General features: G+C 41.3%; 1 protein-coding gene across 4 annotated transcripts in view; it reads left to right on the forward strand.

Annotated features, from left to right (window-relative positions):
* The window catches only part of cntln (centlein, centrosomal protein), a 107,793-nt gene that overhangs the window by 25,895 nt on the left and 67,247 nt on the right, over nt 1-14,651 (forward strand). For all 4 annotated transcript variants that reach the window (XM_044113363.1, XM_044113362.1, XM_044113360.1 and 1 more), the window contains 3 exons: nt 4,591-4,710; nt 8,795-8,916; nt 14,392-14,508. In XM_044113363.1, coding sequence (XP_043969298.1) covers nt 4,591-4,710; nt 8,795-8,916; nt 14,392-14,508 — 359 coding nt within the window. The remainder of the gene's footprint in view (nt 1-4,590; nt 4,711-8,794; nt 8,917-14,391; nt 14,509-14,651) is intronic.

The raw sequence follows: 14,651 nt of genomic DNA on the forward strand, positions 1-14,651 counted from the left end.
TGCTCCCCACTGACCCATGACATGCTGCTGCGGACATAAAGAAGTCCGCAGATGACGGTGACCCGAGTTTCTGAAAGCTGGAGAGAGAAAGCGGGAGCGTGAAGAAAGGAAGTTGATAAAATGTTTCATCTCCAGTGACACGGAGCCCTTCTGAAGAACAGCTTCACCTCTGCTTGCTTGTAAACTGTTTAGCTTTAGACCTTTTTTCCGTGTTTCTTCATTGTTCGCCCCACGCAGATTGATCTGCGCGACCCTGTGTTCTTTATGCATCCGTTACCCAGTTCTAAGCCCGGGTCAGGTCATGACCAGAACCAATGTTTATCTGAAGAACAGAGGCCAGACCTTTTTTCTGTTCCTGTCTGCCTTGTGGAGCTCAAAGCATCACAGCTCAGTCACCCATAAGTGCTGCCCTGTCATATTTCAGCAAACCTGCTGAAGCGTTTCAGTGCCGATTCTTCTGTTTGATTTTTATTATTTTATCACATTTAAACGTTTCAGATCATCACATTTTAAGGTCAGACAAAAACAACTTAGTAAATGCAAAATGTTTTCAATGACTTCTTCATTGTTGCACATTGAAAACCACGAACATAAAAACATTTTTTTTCAATCTTTTACAAAAGTAGTTTGGAGATTCTTTTGGAGTTTGTTTTTTTTGTAAGGCTTTTTGAACATGTAGTATTAATACAACATAAACATGCTCCAATTTGCATTTTGGCAGTCTTGCACAAAAATTACATATGCACTGTATTTGTGCATTCATAGATCTAAAATTAAATCTCTTAAATTTATACAAAAAATATAAATACATTGGTTTTCAGTATATTAATCCCAGGTATTTAGTTTTGCTGTTGCAGAGCTATTAAATCTCAAATATTCCACAAATGTATTTTTTTCCTTGCTGAATTTTTCTGTCAAGCAAAAGTTTGAGTGGGTTAAAGGCTCCCGCTAACTAGCTGCTAATAAACCCTCATTATATATAAAATGTATGGTTTTCGTTTTTACATTTAATGTCTTGATATAGGTATTAAATTTCATTCATAGTGAAAAAGTCTTAAATTTGAGTTGCTGCAACCTGCAGAAACCTGGATTTGTACACATTTTCTTGACATTGCAATGGTCACAACAAAAATTGAGAAGACATTTTACTACTTTTTGATTATTCTGGTACACTGAATCTCAGAGATCTTTAGAGGCATGTTTTCCATGTCATGGATGTTTTGTGAAATTAAATGCAAATTTCCCATCCAATAACATTCCAAGACTGAACAGTACAGTTCAGTCTTTATGTTTGGTTAAAAAAATGGTGGAAAAATCAACATTTGTACTTTTGCTTTGTTTGAAATATAGATGTTGTGATATTGCAACACTGGGTCTTACTTGGCTTACTTAAAAAAGGCCATTGAAGCAAACCTTCCTCAATGTAAGAAGCTTGAATTAAGCTCAACTTTTGGAAAGGTGAGTCAAGTACCGGCAGGCCTGATGAATCAAAAATGAGTTCAATAGAACCTGTCTGACAACACGAAGTAGACATCTATCAGTCTGGGAAGGATCACAAAGTTTTTCCTAAGGCTTTGGGACTCCAGTGAACTACAGGAAGAACCATTTTCCACAAATGGAGAACACAAGAAACGAATGGTAAACATTCCCAGAAGTGGTTGGCCTTGAACATTTGGCAACTCAAATCTGCCAAAAATATCTTGATGACCAACAAATCTATTGGGAAAATATTCTGTGGATGGACGAGGCAACAGTGAAAACTTTTGGAAAATGTCAAACATGTTGGTGGTAGTGTGACGGTCCAGACCAGAAGATGAAACAATGAGTTCTCTCTACCATGCTCTCTCAGAAATGACAAAAGGAAGTGGTACAGTCAAAGTTTTAAATCCAATGGAGATTCCATGGGCTGACTTTGAGCAACATCCCCTCAAATGTTGATTAAAATAAAACAATTCAACAAAGACGCCAACAAACACTGGTTGGCTCTTAACTTACACCATTGCTTAAAAACAGTTTTGTGTATTTACTCCAGTTGTCTGTGTCTGAAAATAAAATTTCTTTGTTCTGAAACATGTAATTGAAAAGCAAAGTCAGACGATATCTGTGCACAGTCAAAGACTTTTTACACCGCAGAACCACGCTGCATAAAAACTCTCCTAGACTTTATAATTGGTCATCTCCTCTTTAAAGATTAGGTTTGGATTTTCTTTTCTGGCGTCTGTGTTTTCCCTGTTGTACTTGAAGGCTAAGCCAGTTGGCCCGCCACTTGTCAGGAATATGCAGATCAATCTGCTAATTGGTTGCATGAAGTCATTAAGGCTGAGTCAGAACACATGGCTGGTACCCACGCAGGCATGTTCGCAGAACCTGGCACTGCAGGTCACCAGAGTCAACTTCCAGGCACATTCCCAAACATTATGGATACATGAAAATCCACGTTATACCAAGATATTTTATGCTCAAACAGTAACATCTGGTTTAACAAATACAGTCTTGTTATTAACTAATCAGTTTGGACAATTTTCACCTAAAATCTACCATTTTCTCTCCTTGTTGAACCATAAATAAGAAATTCAATTTATAGTATTGTTATACATAAGGGTTTAGTTACATATTAGACTTGTAGTCAGTTCAGCCTTTTACCAAATTGCAGCATGCGTTCCATATCAAACAATGTAGTCAAGTTCAGGTGATTATTCAAACCGGTTAAAAAGATTTCTATGTATGGAATCAGAACAGTTTCATTGGCTGGGATTGTCTGCACAAGCAAGAAATTTGACTTCAATTTACAAGCTCTATCAGGAGCGTTAACTGACAGTCAGGCATCAACTGCAAAAAAAATACATTTTAGGAGAATTGTGTCGTTGACTTTGCAGCAACAGTGGAGAGGAAATCTTCCCTTTAACAAGAAGAAACCTACAGCAAAAGCAGAACCAGGTTCAGTGCGAGTGGCCAGGGCATGCACACAGAAAAGATCCAGCAGTACTTTCTATCTGAAAGAAAAGGAAGACATTAACAGAAATAGTAGCTCCTTTGGTGGCTTCGCCTAAAAGAGAGACTCATCTAAACAGATATCGGTAGTCGCAGGAAAAGCTCAGCCAGTGGTCGGGTCGAGAAGGAGCATTTTTATCTCCTGCATGTTATGTTACACACTGCCGGGTCAAATTGCAAGAGCTTCAGTTAAACACTGAAAGACAGCATGACCATGAACGTTTAGCCAAAGATACTATGGTTTACTTCAAGTATTGGAAAAGGACTAGTCAATGTTTTCAGAACCACTTTCCTTCAAATGCAGATTTATACACCTATTTTTATTGGTTTGTAATAGAACCACCAGGTTTTTGCTAATTCCTGCTGGCTAGTCTGTAGGAGCTGAGTGGGAAAGGGCTGTTCTGTGAGGTAGGAAGCTGGGAAACTGCAGCTCTGAGGAGGTGCTGCACCTTGAAGGTGGGCCTAGGTCCACCTAGGCATTTTGCACAGCTGAGAGGTTGCCATGGAGATTATTGGTTTTCTTAAACATGCGTGAAAGAATCAAAGCAACACTTTAGGTGTGCTTTTGATGAGGCAATATTATGATGACATGATGTAAATCTCAAAGTCGATTTTACATAATGTTGCTCCTTTGAAATTTGTTGGCATAACTTGGAAAAATTGGAAGAAATTGGAGGTTTGAAAACGTTTGCAGGCTGCTTTATTTCACCACCACAGTGGTGATGAAGAATCCACTTCGTCTTTCTGCTCAGTAATTTTAAGAACTTCGAAGCGTTGATTTAAACTCGATTCTGGCCGACGAGTTGAACTTGTACAGAATCTCATCGTTAACCTCCTCACTTTCTCCTCTGCTCCTCATCCTCTTCTGCCTAAGGACTGTTGGGCATTTAGTCGCATTGCATATTTTAGCCTGCCATCTGGTCAGCCCTCCTTGGCACCGCATGGGGCCTCCCATCCTCTCATATTCATATTCCACTAGCATATTGTTCCCACTGCTTTTGTACAGCACGGCCCCAGCGCTTCTCCGTTTCTTTATTTATTTCTGCAGAAGAGACTGGCTAGTGAACCGCACCCCCCCTCCTAATCGGCAGCTCTTCCAGTTGTCCTATCAAGTGTAACCTGGAGGCCCCTCGTAGAGCAATTAGAGCGGCCTCCCTGCCCACCTCTTGTAATGAAGCCCAGCACATTCTGGAATCTATAGCCCCTTTAGTCTCCCCTAATGGGACATCATTATTGTCAAAGAAACAATGTAAATGGAAATGAACATACTCATTAGCCAGTTGCAGGGAGAAACCTTCGGCGCTCTCAGCTTGCAACTGCTGCCTCCAAACACGCAGACACACACACAGATGTGCGCCGACTGCTGCATCGGCTCCCCTCGCTCCTCTGGCAGCGTGTTTGTTTGTGCGTGTGTGCGTTACGGGCGCCGGGCGATGTTCGCCTTTTCCTTGAGGTGAGAAGGGAACGGGATGAACGCAGATGATTCTGTTATTGGCATTCACTCAGCGTTTCCACACATGTTAATTGGTGCATGGGTTGGTGGATGTCTTTGTAAGTGAAGTTTTCAGCTCACTGCTTCCTGTGCTCGTCTTCTCCCAGGGTGCACCTGTGCAGCGGTCCAGGTCTCTGTCCCCAGCCGGCAGCGTGGAGTTGGGAAGTGGGAGGAGGATCGAAGCAGAACAAAGAATTCGAGACCTGGAGGAGCTGCTGCAACTCAAGGTAACCACTGACTAAATATTTTAGCACAAGCAGCTCTGTGCAAAAAGTCCAGAGGCATTAAAGCGCTCCTAAACGCAAGGGATGAACCAGCGCTGTGTTGACACATAGCAGGGAATTATTTAAAAAAAACAAAAAAACTATTTTAGGATCTTTGTTGCCAGTGAGCTAAGGAAACTCAACAGAAGCATCAAGTCATTGACTGAGAGCATTCACTCCTCCTTTTCCCATCCAGACTTTATGTCAGGACTTGAAAAGTGCAGTTTACCACCGGTCCCAGAGCTTCCAGAGTTCTGCCAAAAAGAACGGAGTAAAACTTTAACATTCGGGGCCCTATTCTTAAAGAGTCGCTCCTAGTTTAGCTTCAGAGGGATTCAGAGAGCGACTATGAGCGACAAATCGACACAACTTATCTTTTTAGTGAGGGAGTGAGGTTGACCCTGTTGCTTTTAGGCCACGTGTCAAACTCGAGGCATGATAATCTGGCCCGCAGTAGCTTCTTATGTGGCAGTTTTTTGATCAATCAAGTTTATTCAAAGTGCTTTACTTCACAAAACATAAAAATAAAAAGCCAAAAAAAGCCACTTACCTGTTTGAGAAAAGAGTAACATTACATTTTGTCAAAATGGTGAATGCACATCAAATATGTTGGTCAATGTTCCATTGATTATGGGTTGAAAGCTGCTCTTTCAACAGGTCGGTTTTCTGTGTTTCAGGGCGACAATGAAGAAAACCTTCATGAAAACTGTGGTTAGGTTTGGCAACATGGACTTTTATCACAATATTTTAGAGTGTTGTTGTGATAATGATAAAAAGATTAAAACATTTTTAAAGTATTAAAAAACAACTATTGACAGAATTCATACCCCACAAACATAATGTTGCTCTCGAAAATATTTCTATTTGAAATAAAAAAACAAATATGATTTTTTTTTATATTTCTAAGCTGCATATAGAGACTTTATTTTATCATATTTTTGACTTTACAGATATATTGATGCTTTCATTGAAAAAAAATGTGGAAAACTTTGTAAAAATAACCTTTTAGTCCATTTTTTAAACATTAACTAGAATTTATTTTGACAACAAATCAAAATCGTATCAGAACAAGATATTTATCACAATACATTTTAAACAATGTAGTAATCACCCACCTGTGCAGGTGTGCTTAAATATTATTCTATCAATCCAATAAAAGCAGGTTTTACCTGTTTTCAACCAAAGTAAATCTGTCAGTCCCTCCTATTTTTTGTTATTCCACGATTGCAGAAATTCACGCAAAATCTACATCAGCATGTGCAAAACTGAGCTCTTACTGCTCATCTTAACATCACTACAGTGTAAAGCTGATCTGGTGATTGGTTTCTGGATTAAACAATTGATCACTGGATAGTGAAAGGTGATTAAAAGATTTGTTTTTACAGACCTTGAATCGGGTGAAGCTAAAACTGACACTTGATTAGTTCTCGGTAGAACATATTTATGGAGGATTTTTTCTTGTCTTAAATGCAAAATGTATATATTTTATACAGTTTTGGTTTAATTACAGTGATTTCAGTAACGATTAATGATTTATTAAACTAGTTTCTATTAAACTATTTCAATAATCGATTAATCACAATTAATCCGATTAATCGTTTCAGCCCTGTTCCAGAGTGACGGTGTGTTTAGGCAGGGAGATGACAAGAGAAAAGCTCGTTCAGTGAAAGTAGATTAGCACTATGTTTTTATCCTCCGTTAGCAAATTATTGGGCTCTTAACCTTCAGTTCTTCCTCTCATCAACTGTTCTGCTCAGTTTTTGTCTTTTACAGTCTAACAGTTTGATTTTCGTATTTGTAATTGCAGCACAGGACATTTCCCTATTTTTATTTCAACTCTCTGGTTCTTCATCCTCTCCACCTTCGCAGCTGACCAGTGACTGATTAAACAAAGGTCGTCTTTGCTCTGAGCACAATCCTCAGAAATACATCAGGCATCATTTCCTTGTCAGATAAGAAGCACCTGAATTACATCACCAGCAGACAGCTAATGCCCGATGTAAATTCAGCCAGCATGCATGACTGTGTTGGTTAATGGTGCCATTTAGTTGTCGACCAGTTGAAGAGCGTTTAGTGAAGGCATGCACAGAAAAATGTAACCGCATTAATGAGGGCATTAGTTCAGGGTGGGATTAAGAGGTTTTGTCCTTTCAGCTGGTATCGTGTCGGCTCTTTTCACATTTCTCATCTACAGAACGCCTTTTCTTATCGGATCCGAGCGCCGACACGTCGACCCCGGTTATTAACAGGAGACAAACAAACATTTCTCTTAACACTGGCTTCGTTTTTTATGTCTCCTTTCCTTCAGTTCAGTTTAAAGTGAAAAGTACTTGTTTGAGTGTAATTATTTTTCGGCTTGATCGTCCACGGGTGAGTATCGATCGGAGGGCGAGGGCCTGATGACCAGAGCGCAGCGGCCCGGGGGAGTTCTGTTAGGAGCCTGGGAAGCCATGATGTGGCTAATGCCCTGCCACTTGCTTACTCCCAGCCCTGCAGTGCTCCGGCCTGGCCCCTTTCATTAGAGCCTTGTTTTTGAGAGCGGGGGGCAGATGTCCTTTGTGAATAATCCACACTGGGGGAAAATCCATACTTGTCACATTGTCAGCGTAGATGCACATTGCATGTTGTTGTGTGTCCGCCGCATGTTTGTGTGCTCTCTCTGTTCTCTTTGTCCTTGTTAATAATAACAGGGCTGAGGGCTTGCATTTCCCTCTCTGCAGGGTAGCCGTGTCATATCAGCAGTAAACAAGCTCCTTCCCCTTCAGAAAGCTCTCGACAACTCTCGCCAGCCCTGGCCACTCAAGCAGAAACCTGTCCTGCACTCCTCCGCTCACTTTTCCTTTTCTCTCTCCCTCTTCCGTTTCTAATTTCTCTGTTTTCCGTCTTACTCTTTCCTCCACTTTTATGAGCCGAGTTTCCCTGCTCCTTTACTCTCCCCTCAGCTCTGTCATGTAGGCTGAAAGTATTTTCTTGGTTGCCCTCGTTGTTAAGGTCAGCGTGATGGGGAGGAGGGGGAACGCTGACAAGAAAAATCCATACGTTGTCTTCTCACGCTCCTTCTGCAGCGAACTTGGAGCGATTTTAATAGCTGTCAACAACAATGTCAGCATCAGAACCGATGCCCTTCCAGGGCATCAGCTTGTAACTCCACTACATTTCTGATTGTTTAAAGTGTGCATACCAGCCTTGATTTAGTTCCTCTGCTTAAAACCCCCTTAAACGACAGGTTTTCGACCTGATAGTTTGGTAGACTCAGTTCAATTGGGGACGAAAACTGCAGCATTTGTTACATTTCCAGCTGCTGCATTTTGTTTTAGTTCAGCAACCTGTTCCTCTCCTCGCCTGAGAGGGCACTGCACCAAGAAACATTCAAGGAAATGACAGAAAAGCCTCTGAACAAGACACTGAGCACAACTTCCTTCATCAGGAAATCTAAACAAAATCTAGTGGCATTAGATTTTAGCAGCTGGAGGATTTCTGACATGTCCTGTAAAACCATGAGCCGTATCTTCCGCCAGTGCTAGTCTGGTGTGTTTATTTTGATTGCATTTACCCATATTGCCTTATGTTATAGTCCACTTCTTGCTTTTGGAGTGGTCTTTGGTCCGCTTGGCGTTCACATACATTCTGGATCAGCAGCAGCTGTCTGATTGATTCTTCAGGCAGACCTGTAAAGACAATATTACAGTAATCAATGGAACTAAAGAAAAACACACAGCTGACTTTCTTTAGATCTTGCTGCGACATTAGTCCTTTAATCCTGGAAATGTTGTTTAGGTGATAAAAGGAGGACTTTGTAATTGGCTTTATGTGTTTCTGGTCAAGCAGGGCATAGACAGCGAAAAAAGAGTCTAATTTTTTTAGGACTTTAGAGCTGCTTATTGTTGCTCTGACATTAAATCCCTGTTTGTTGTTGAAATGAGCCAAGATGTAAAATAGCTAAATGCTCCCCAGAGTTCCTGTACTTGGTCCAAATTGAAAGCTAAGCCACCGTTGCTCTTTTTATCTTCCTGAAAGCAGCAGAATATTTTGTCCTTCCTGTTTGCAGACCGGCGAGAACGAGGAGCTGAGGAGAGCTCACGATAAACGCCGTGAACGTCTGTGCCTGGTCCAAACCAACTATAAGACCATCCGAGATCAGATGAAGGAGATGGAGAAATCACATGGCTTGTGAGTACAAAATTCACTTCAGCATCTGGAAGGTCTCATTACCCAGAGGTGACAGAAACATTAACTCTGGTCCCAACACAATGCAGAAAGAATGACTTCTGGTTCAACCCAGCAGAAACACCTAACTCACTCCACCTCATCCTGAAAGCTCCCTGAAACCTTCATAAATTGTCTTAGGGCCCATTTCTCTCCACATTCTGTCTGGCAAGACTGGAGTGCTGGATTTAAGAAAGTAGGAGGAATTCTTCCTCTTGCCTTTGAAAAGCTCAGAGGTTTTAAGGCCAGTCAATTTGGTGCATTTTGTGCCGAGTGTATGTGTGCTTCTGCGTCTCTCCTCCCTCAGCGTTCATTAAGATGTGAGAGCCAGAGGCTGGAGGTGTCTGGTCCTGGGGGTGCAAGGTGTTTGAGAAGGCCTGCGGAGGGCGGGGGAAGGAGGGTAGACGACCATTTCCTGCTTCAACCTGTTATCTCCAACAGGAACCACAGGATTTATTTTACACAAAAGTGGAAAATATTCTGCAAAATGCCATTAACATATGGTCTCATTTTCTCTTTTGTCTCCATGTCTTTTATCACTTTTTTTTTTCTCCCTGCAACCCGTCGTCACAGAGACCATTTAAAGTGTAGGTAAAGATGTGTATATTTGGTGGCCACAAGGGAGCCAAGTGTTAACTTTGTCAGCTGTTTTCTCTCCGGGTTAATTAAAGAAAACAGCGGTGCAATGTGAGCCCGTGTGAAAGTGCAGCCAGCGAGAGAAACACGTTCAGCCCTGGGCTTGACTCGGCTCATGTTGGCTCACTGCAGCTCTTAGCATGTGTCTGAGACGGAGACGTAGGGGGAACGTCAACACCAGGAACACTGCCGCTGCACGTTTTAGCAGGTTATCACAGAAGTGGTTAAGAGTGAACCTTATCTCTGATGAAGTGAAAGTAAAACATTACTTTTCTCTGTGTTTTTTATTCACGTGTATGGAAGGTTTTGGGGTTTGCTGTCAGTGTTTCTGTATTTCCAAACTGCTTTGACGTGATATTGATATATTTGGCAGCTTTGCCCTTTTCAGACAGAACCTTCCATGGCAGCAGCCACTCACTCCGTGTTATGATCTTGGCATTCATTTGGCATTAAGCCACATTCTTAAACAGCCATTAAACCCACTGGGGTGATGCTAGCCTGAATGAGAGACAATAGAAAATGATTTAAAAACTCCCATTAGTGTGAGGAAATCAGGGCCCTAACAAGTCAGTGGGGATTGGCACACAGTCTCATTGCATTTTGAGCTTGTTAAGGATCTTCCTGTAGCTTCCCTGCTGTGTTGTTGCCTTTTTGGAAAGAGGCTCAAGAGTTGATTTTGTTCCCCTTTTTGTTCTGTGCAGGACTGAAAGTAGAAACTGTTGCTGCTGTGGCTTGTGGGAAGGTTTCAGCAGATAGTTAGGCCTCTCTATGTTTGACAAATGGATTTACTCGTCACTCTTCATCAACCCAGTTATGGAGACTTTATCAGAACCAACCGTCAATACGGTACTAAAACTGCAAAGCTGATACAAACACTAAAAAGAAGGTTTGATAACATTTTCATTTTCAAGACAAATGCTTAGAGTTCTGATTAAAAAAAATATTATATTTTCATTTTCTTCATTTGGTAAAAGCAGTTAGTAGTAAATGCATAATAATTAGCATGTTGGAAATGCTCTGAAACTTTTGTTCTGATTGATTCGTTTGAAGATTTCGGTTAATCATTCCTTTGGTCAAAGCGTTTTATTTTTGACAATTATTTTCTATTCATTTAGAAATGTTTTTTCCCCTCCCTTTTTAGCTTCTGACAGTTAAGATTTGTAACTGTGACAAGGTGTTTTTGTTGTTGTTGTTGTTTTTTGTTTACAACTGGAGGCAGGTGCTTTTCATCCTAATAATACCTGAACTCTGACCCCTAAACCCGGAGGAGTTGAAAACAGGCTTCATAGAGGAAGAGCAGGACCAAAACCCAGAGAGGAGAACAAGACGTCAATGTCTCTGATTCACTTCCTAACCGCACAATCAGGCAGATTTAAAGAGGAGTGACAAAAGCAAATGAGGTGGATTAGCAGATGGTGTAATCCAGAACATGTTACTGTTCTGGATCATCATCTCTGCTGCCCAGAGAGAGCTGTTCATGACCGTCATACAGTACCCGCCTTCAGTCAGAGTCCTCTTTAGATTTGTTGCAGGACTGACTGCTACTGGAGATTCTTTCTCCCCAGAGCATCACCATCCACAATGACTCTGAAGATACTTGGATGATATGAGTTTTGACAACATTTAATTCCCCTTCTGGGTGAAAAAAGTGTTTTTGGATTTAAATGAATAGATGAAAACATGTTCCTTGATTTGGATGTGCTGTTTACTGAGAAATTGCTTTTTTTAAGTGTGGACATATATCGGCTCCATACAGATGTATTCAGCAGCAGCCCTGTTCAGTTTCTGAGTTTCTGGTGATTTTCTTTGGTAATCTACTACAGTCAGCTTGGTAACATTCCTTAACTACTGAGCAGATGAGTAAACATGGATGTGCGCCTCATTTCTGCTCTGCTTATTTTGCCTCAGTGTTTAATCCCTGGTGGACTCGTCTTCTTCTGGATTTTTATTGCAGGAATTCATACCTGCAGTAAGTTGGAAATGCATCTTGACTGCTGTTTCTGCCTCTTTGTTCTAGTTTTATTTTATTTTGGTTTTGAGTTTTGTATCCTGAAGTTTTGATGTTCCATGTTGTACCTGGATGTTGTACTTTTTTAAACTTCCCATTTCCTGTGGACTTACTCCAGATTTTTGACCCAATTTTGACCCATGTGAATGGAAACAATCAGGACCAGCCACACTCATTGTTGAGTAATCCTCTTGAAGGTATTTGATACTTTACAATCCCTAAACCTGTGCAGGTATTTGTTTTTTTGTTTTTGTTTTTTTTTTATGCAGAAATATTTCTGCTTTGACAACACGAGTAACCACAGTTACCAGCCTGGAAACGCATTCTAGGAAACCAGGATAATACCAATGGTCTTATCAGCATGCATGCAGTGTGCAATTGGCCAGCCCCACTGAAACCACCCTGTCATTTACTATTACTGTATCACCACATTTCCTCGAAATAACATGAAGGAGAGAGAAAAAAAATCAGGTTCTTATTTATATTAAAGAAGGAAAAAGTTTTTTTTTAATCAGACTGGGGATGATGGGGGTGAGCAAATAAAATTAAAGGTTATTAAAGCGTCCGCACACTGATCAAAGTTGCGCCCATAAACAGATTCCCCCTGTTTCAGAGCAATTAGCCGCAGCAGCGTGGAAAAGTTCTTTCTATCTCCTCCTGCTTAATAATGGAAACTGGGCGGCCATGAGGGAACGAGCTCCGAGGCCAGAGAAGGATAGCTCTCTCCTGGCTCCGCGTTCAACAGCTTTAAGGCGCACTGTAAACAAATTACAGTTCCTACAGATTTACCGTCAGTTAGGAATGCTTTGTGCATATTCCCTAATAACTGCAGTTGTTCCATTAGAAGTCACATAGAAAGAATTAAAACAGAGCTGTGAATAAATTATCATTTACTTTCACAACAGCAGGTGGTCTCGATACTTTTAAAGCTTTATCCTCCATCAACTGGTTTCTCTGTAAATGTGTTTCTAATGAGGCTGTTCACATAAAATCCTCACAAAATGGCCATTCTCATAATTAAAATCAAACAAACACATGTGTAATAAAGAGGAATGACAAAGGGATTAAGTCTTGAACGCTCTTACTGACCTTTGATAATTACAGCGTAAAGATGTCTCCTGGCTAAACTAGTTGCAGGCATTGCTAGTGTGGATCTGACCGATTCTTTCAGGGTTGGTGTATCTAACGTTTTAGTTATTGGCACCCACCACTCTCTAAAACCACTTTAGTGTCAAGAAGTGTTCTAGTAAGATATGAGACAAACATCCTGACTGGACGTTCTCACCTTCAAACTTTGAAGTTGTTGTGGGTTGGTGTCCGTTTGTCCTCTCTGCGTGGTGGGAGCAGTGACATCCAAACAGTCTCACATGAGAAGACTGTTTGAGTTGTATTAATGTTTCCAAAGGTTCAGTGTGGTTTTTCTTAAACAGTGGAGTCTTCTGCAGTGACAAAGCATAGAGGAGGCTATTATTAAATTAAAAAACAGTTTCTGCCTGTTGTTGGTCCTTGGCTCCTGAACATTTTCTCTGGTTCTTGTTTTGACTCTTCATCCAGAAAACAAGTAGTTGATGATGAAATTATGTGATTTCTCTTCTGGATTATGGCCTCTACAGACCCATGAGATGCTTTTTGGGTTACTTTGGTATTTAGAGTTTTTATACAGGATTAGTTAGGACTAAACAACTCAATATGAACTGGCACCAATGTGACACATTTTAGCCTTTTTCGCAGCTTCCTGTCAAACTTCTCTTCTGTTGTCTGAGAATTTCTTGTGTTTTTACTGACTTTGTGTACTTTCCATGTCAAACGTCACACTGGAAATTCATTCCATAAGGAAAACATTTGACTGTGAAAAACTGTGCATACACACCGTAATCACACTTACACACCGCAGAGTCGTCCTGTAGCTTCAAATTGCTCACAGGGGCAGTTGCAGCATTAAATGAAAACATTTGCCATTCTACTGCAGCCTCTAACTCCCAGGTACCCGAGCTTAACTGGTATTAGCGTAGCGTGAAGGCGTCCTCATCGCCAATAACGACCGCAGGAAACAGAGCTTTGTGACCCCCACAATCCATTTCCACACCTCTATCACATTGATTGAGCGAAAATGGGAGACTGTCGTATGAGTGTGAGATGGAGAGGAACGTCTTCTCATCAGCTTCTTTTGCAATTTGTGGATTTCTCACTAAATCTTGTTTCAGTTTGTAAATGAAAGCCTAATTGGAATTGAATATGTTGCGCTTAGGCTGATTGATGAGTTGGATGGAGTTGGGGCCAAGCAGAGCTGTGTGTGTGTGTGTGTGTGTGTGTGTGTGTGGAGGAGAGGGGGGAATTCAACGGAGGCAGCAGCTACTGAGCTCAAAGTGTCATTAAGTATTCATAAGTGAGGTGTAGACATTCGAATGACCTCGTTTGCGAGTGTGTTTTTGCCACTATTTACATTTGCATGGTGTACAGGGAATGCTCCACTGCCCTGCCACACGGGCAGTGCCCTGAGCTTTAAGCCAACACACACAGATGTGTACATGAAGTGTCAAAGTCAAGGCTGCTCATTTGAATACCGCTAAATATGGCTGAATAACAAAAACAGAGGGAGCCTCATTACCCCCATGTGGGTTGCCAACGGCAGCAAGGTGATGTACAGTACCAACGATTTTCCCTTGTTATGCTTTTGCGTTGTACGTGTGTGTGCGAGTGGAGTTGTTTGTTCAGTTTTTATCTCAGCATTTGCTTGCCTCTACAGTTTCTCGTGCATCCTCTTACATGCTTTGTGTGTGTGTGTGTGTGTGTAGGTCAGGTGGAAGGAAACAGCGCCCAGAGCCGTGGCAGCTTCGACAAGAGAACAGTGACTCTGTGTGGAACGAGCTGGCCTACATGAAAAACCTCAACAGAAAACTCACCGCTGAAAAGTAAGTGACCTGCATTCAAAATCACTGGCAGCTCTGCAATGAAGTTCCCAGATTTGCACACACACACACCCACACACACCCATACGCCCAGTGTTGTTTTCTTACCTTTCCTAGCTTCACATCATGCATGTTGTCTGTAAACA

Source organism: Gambusia affinis, linkage group LG04, assembly GCF_019740435.1.
Source record: "Gambusia affinis linkage group LG04, SWU_Gaff_1.0, whole genome shotgun sequence".
Taxonomy (NCBI): domain Eukaryota; kingdom Metazoa; phylum Chordata; class Actinopteri; order Cyprinodontiformes; family Poeciliidae; genus Gambusia; species Gambusia affinis.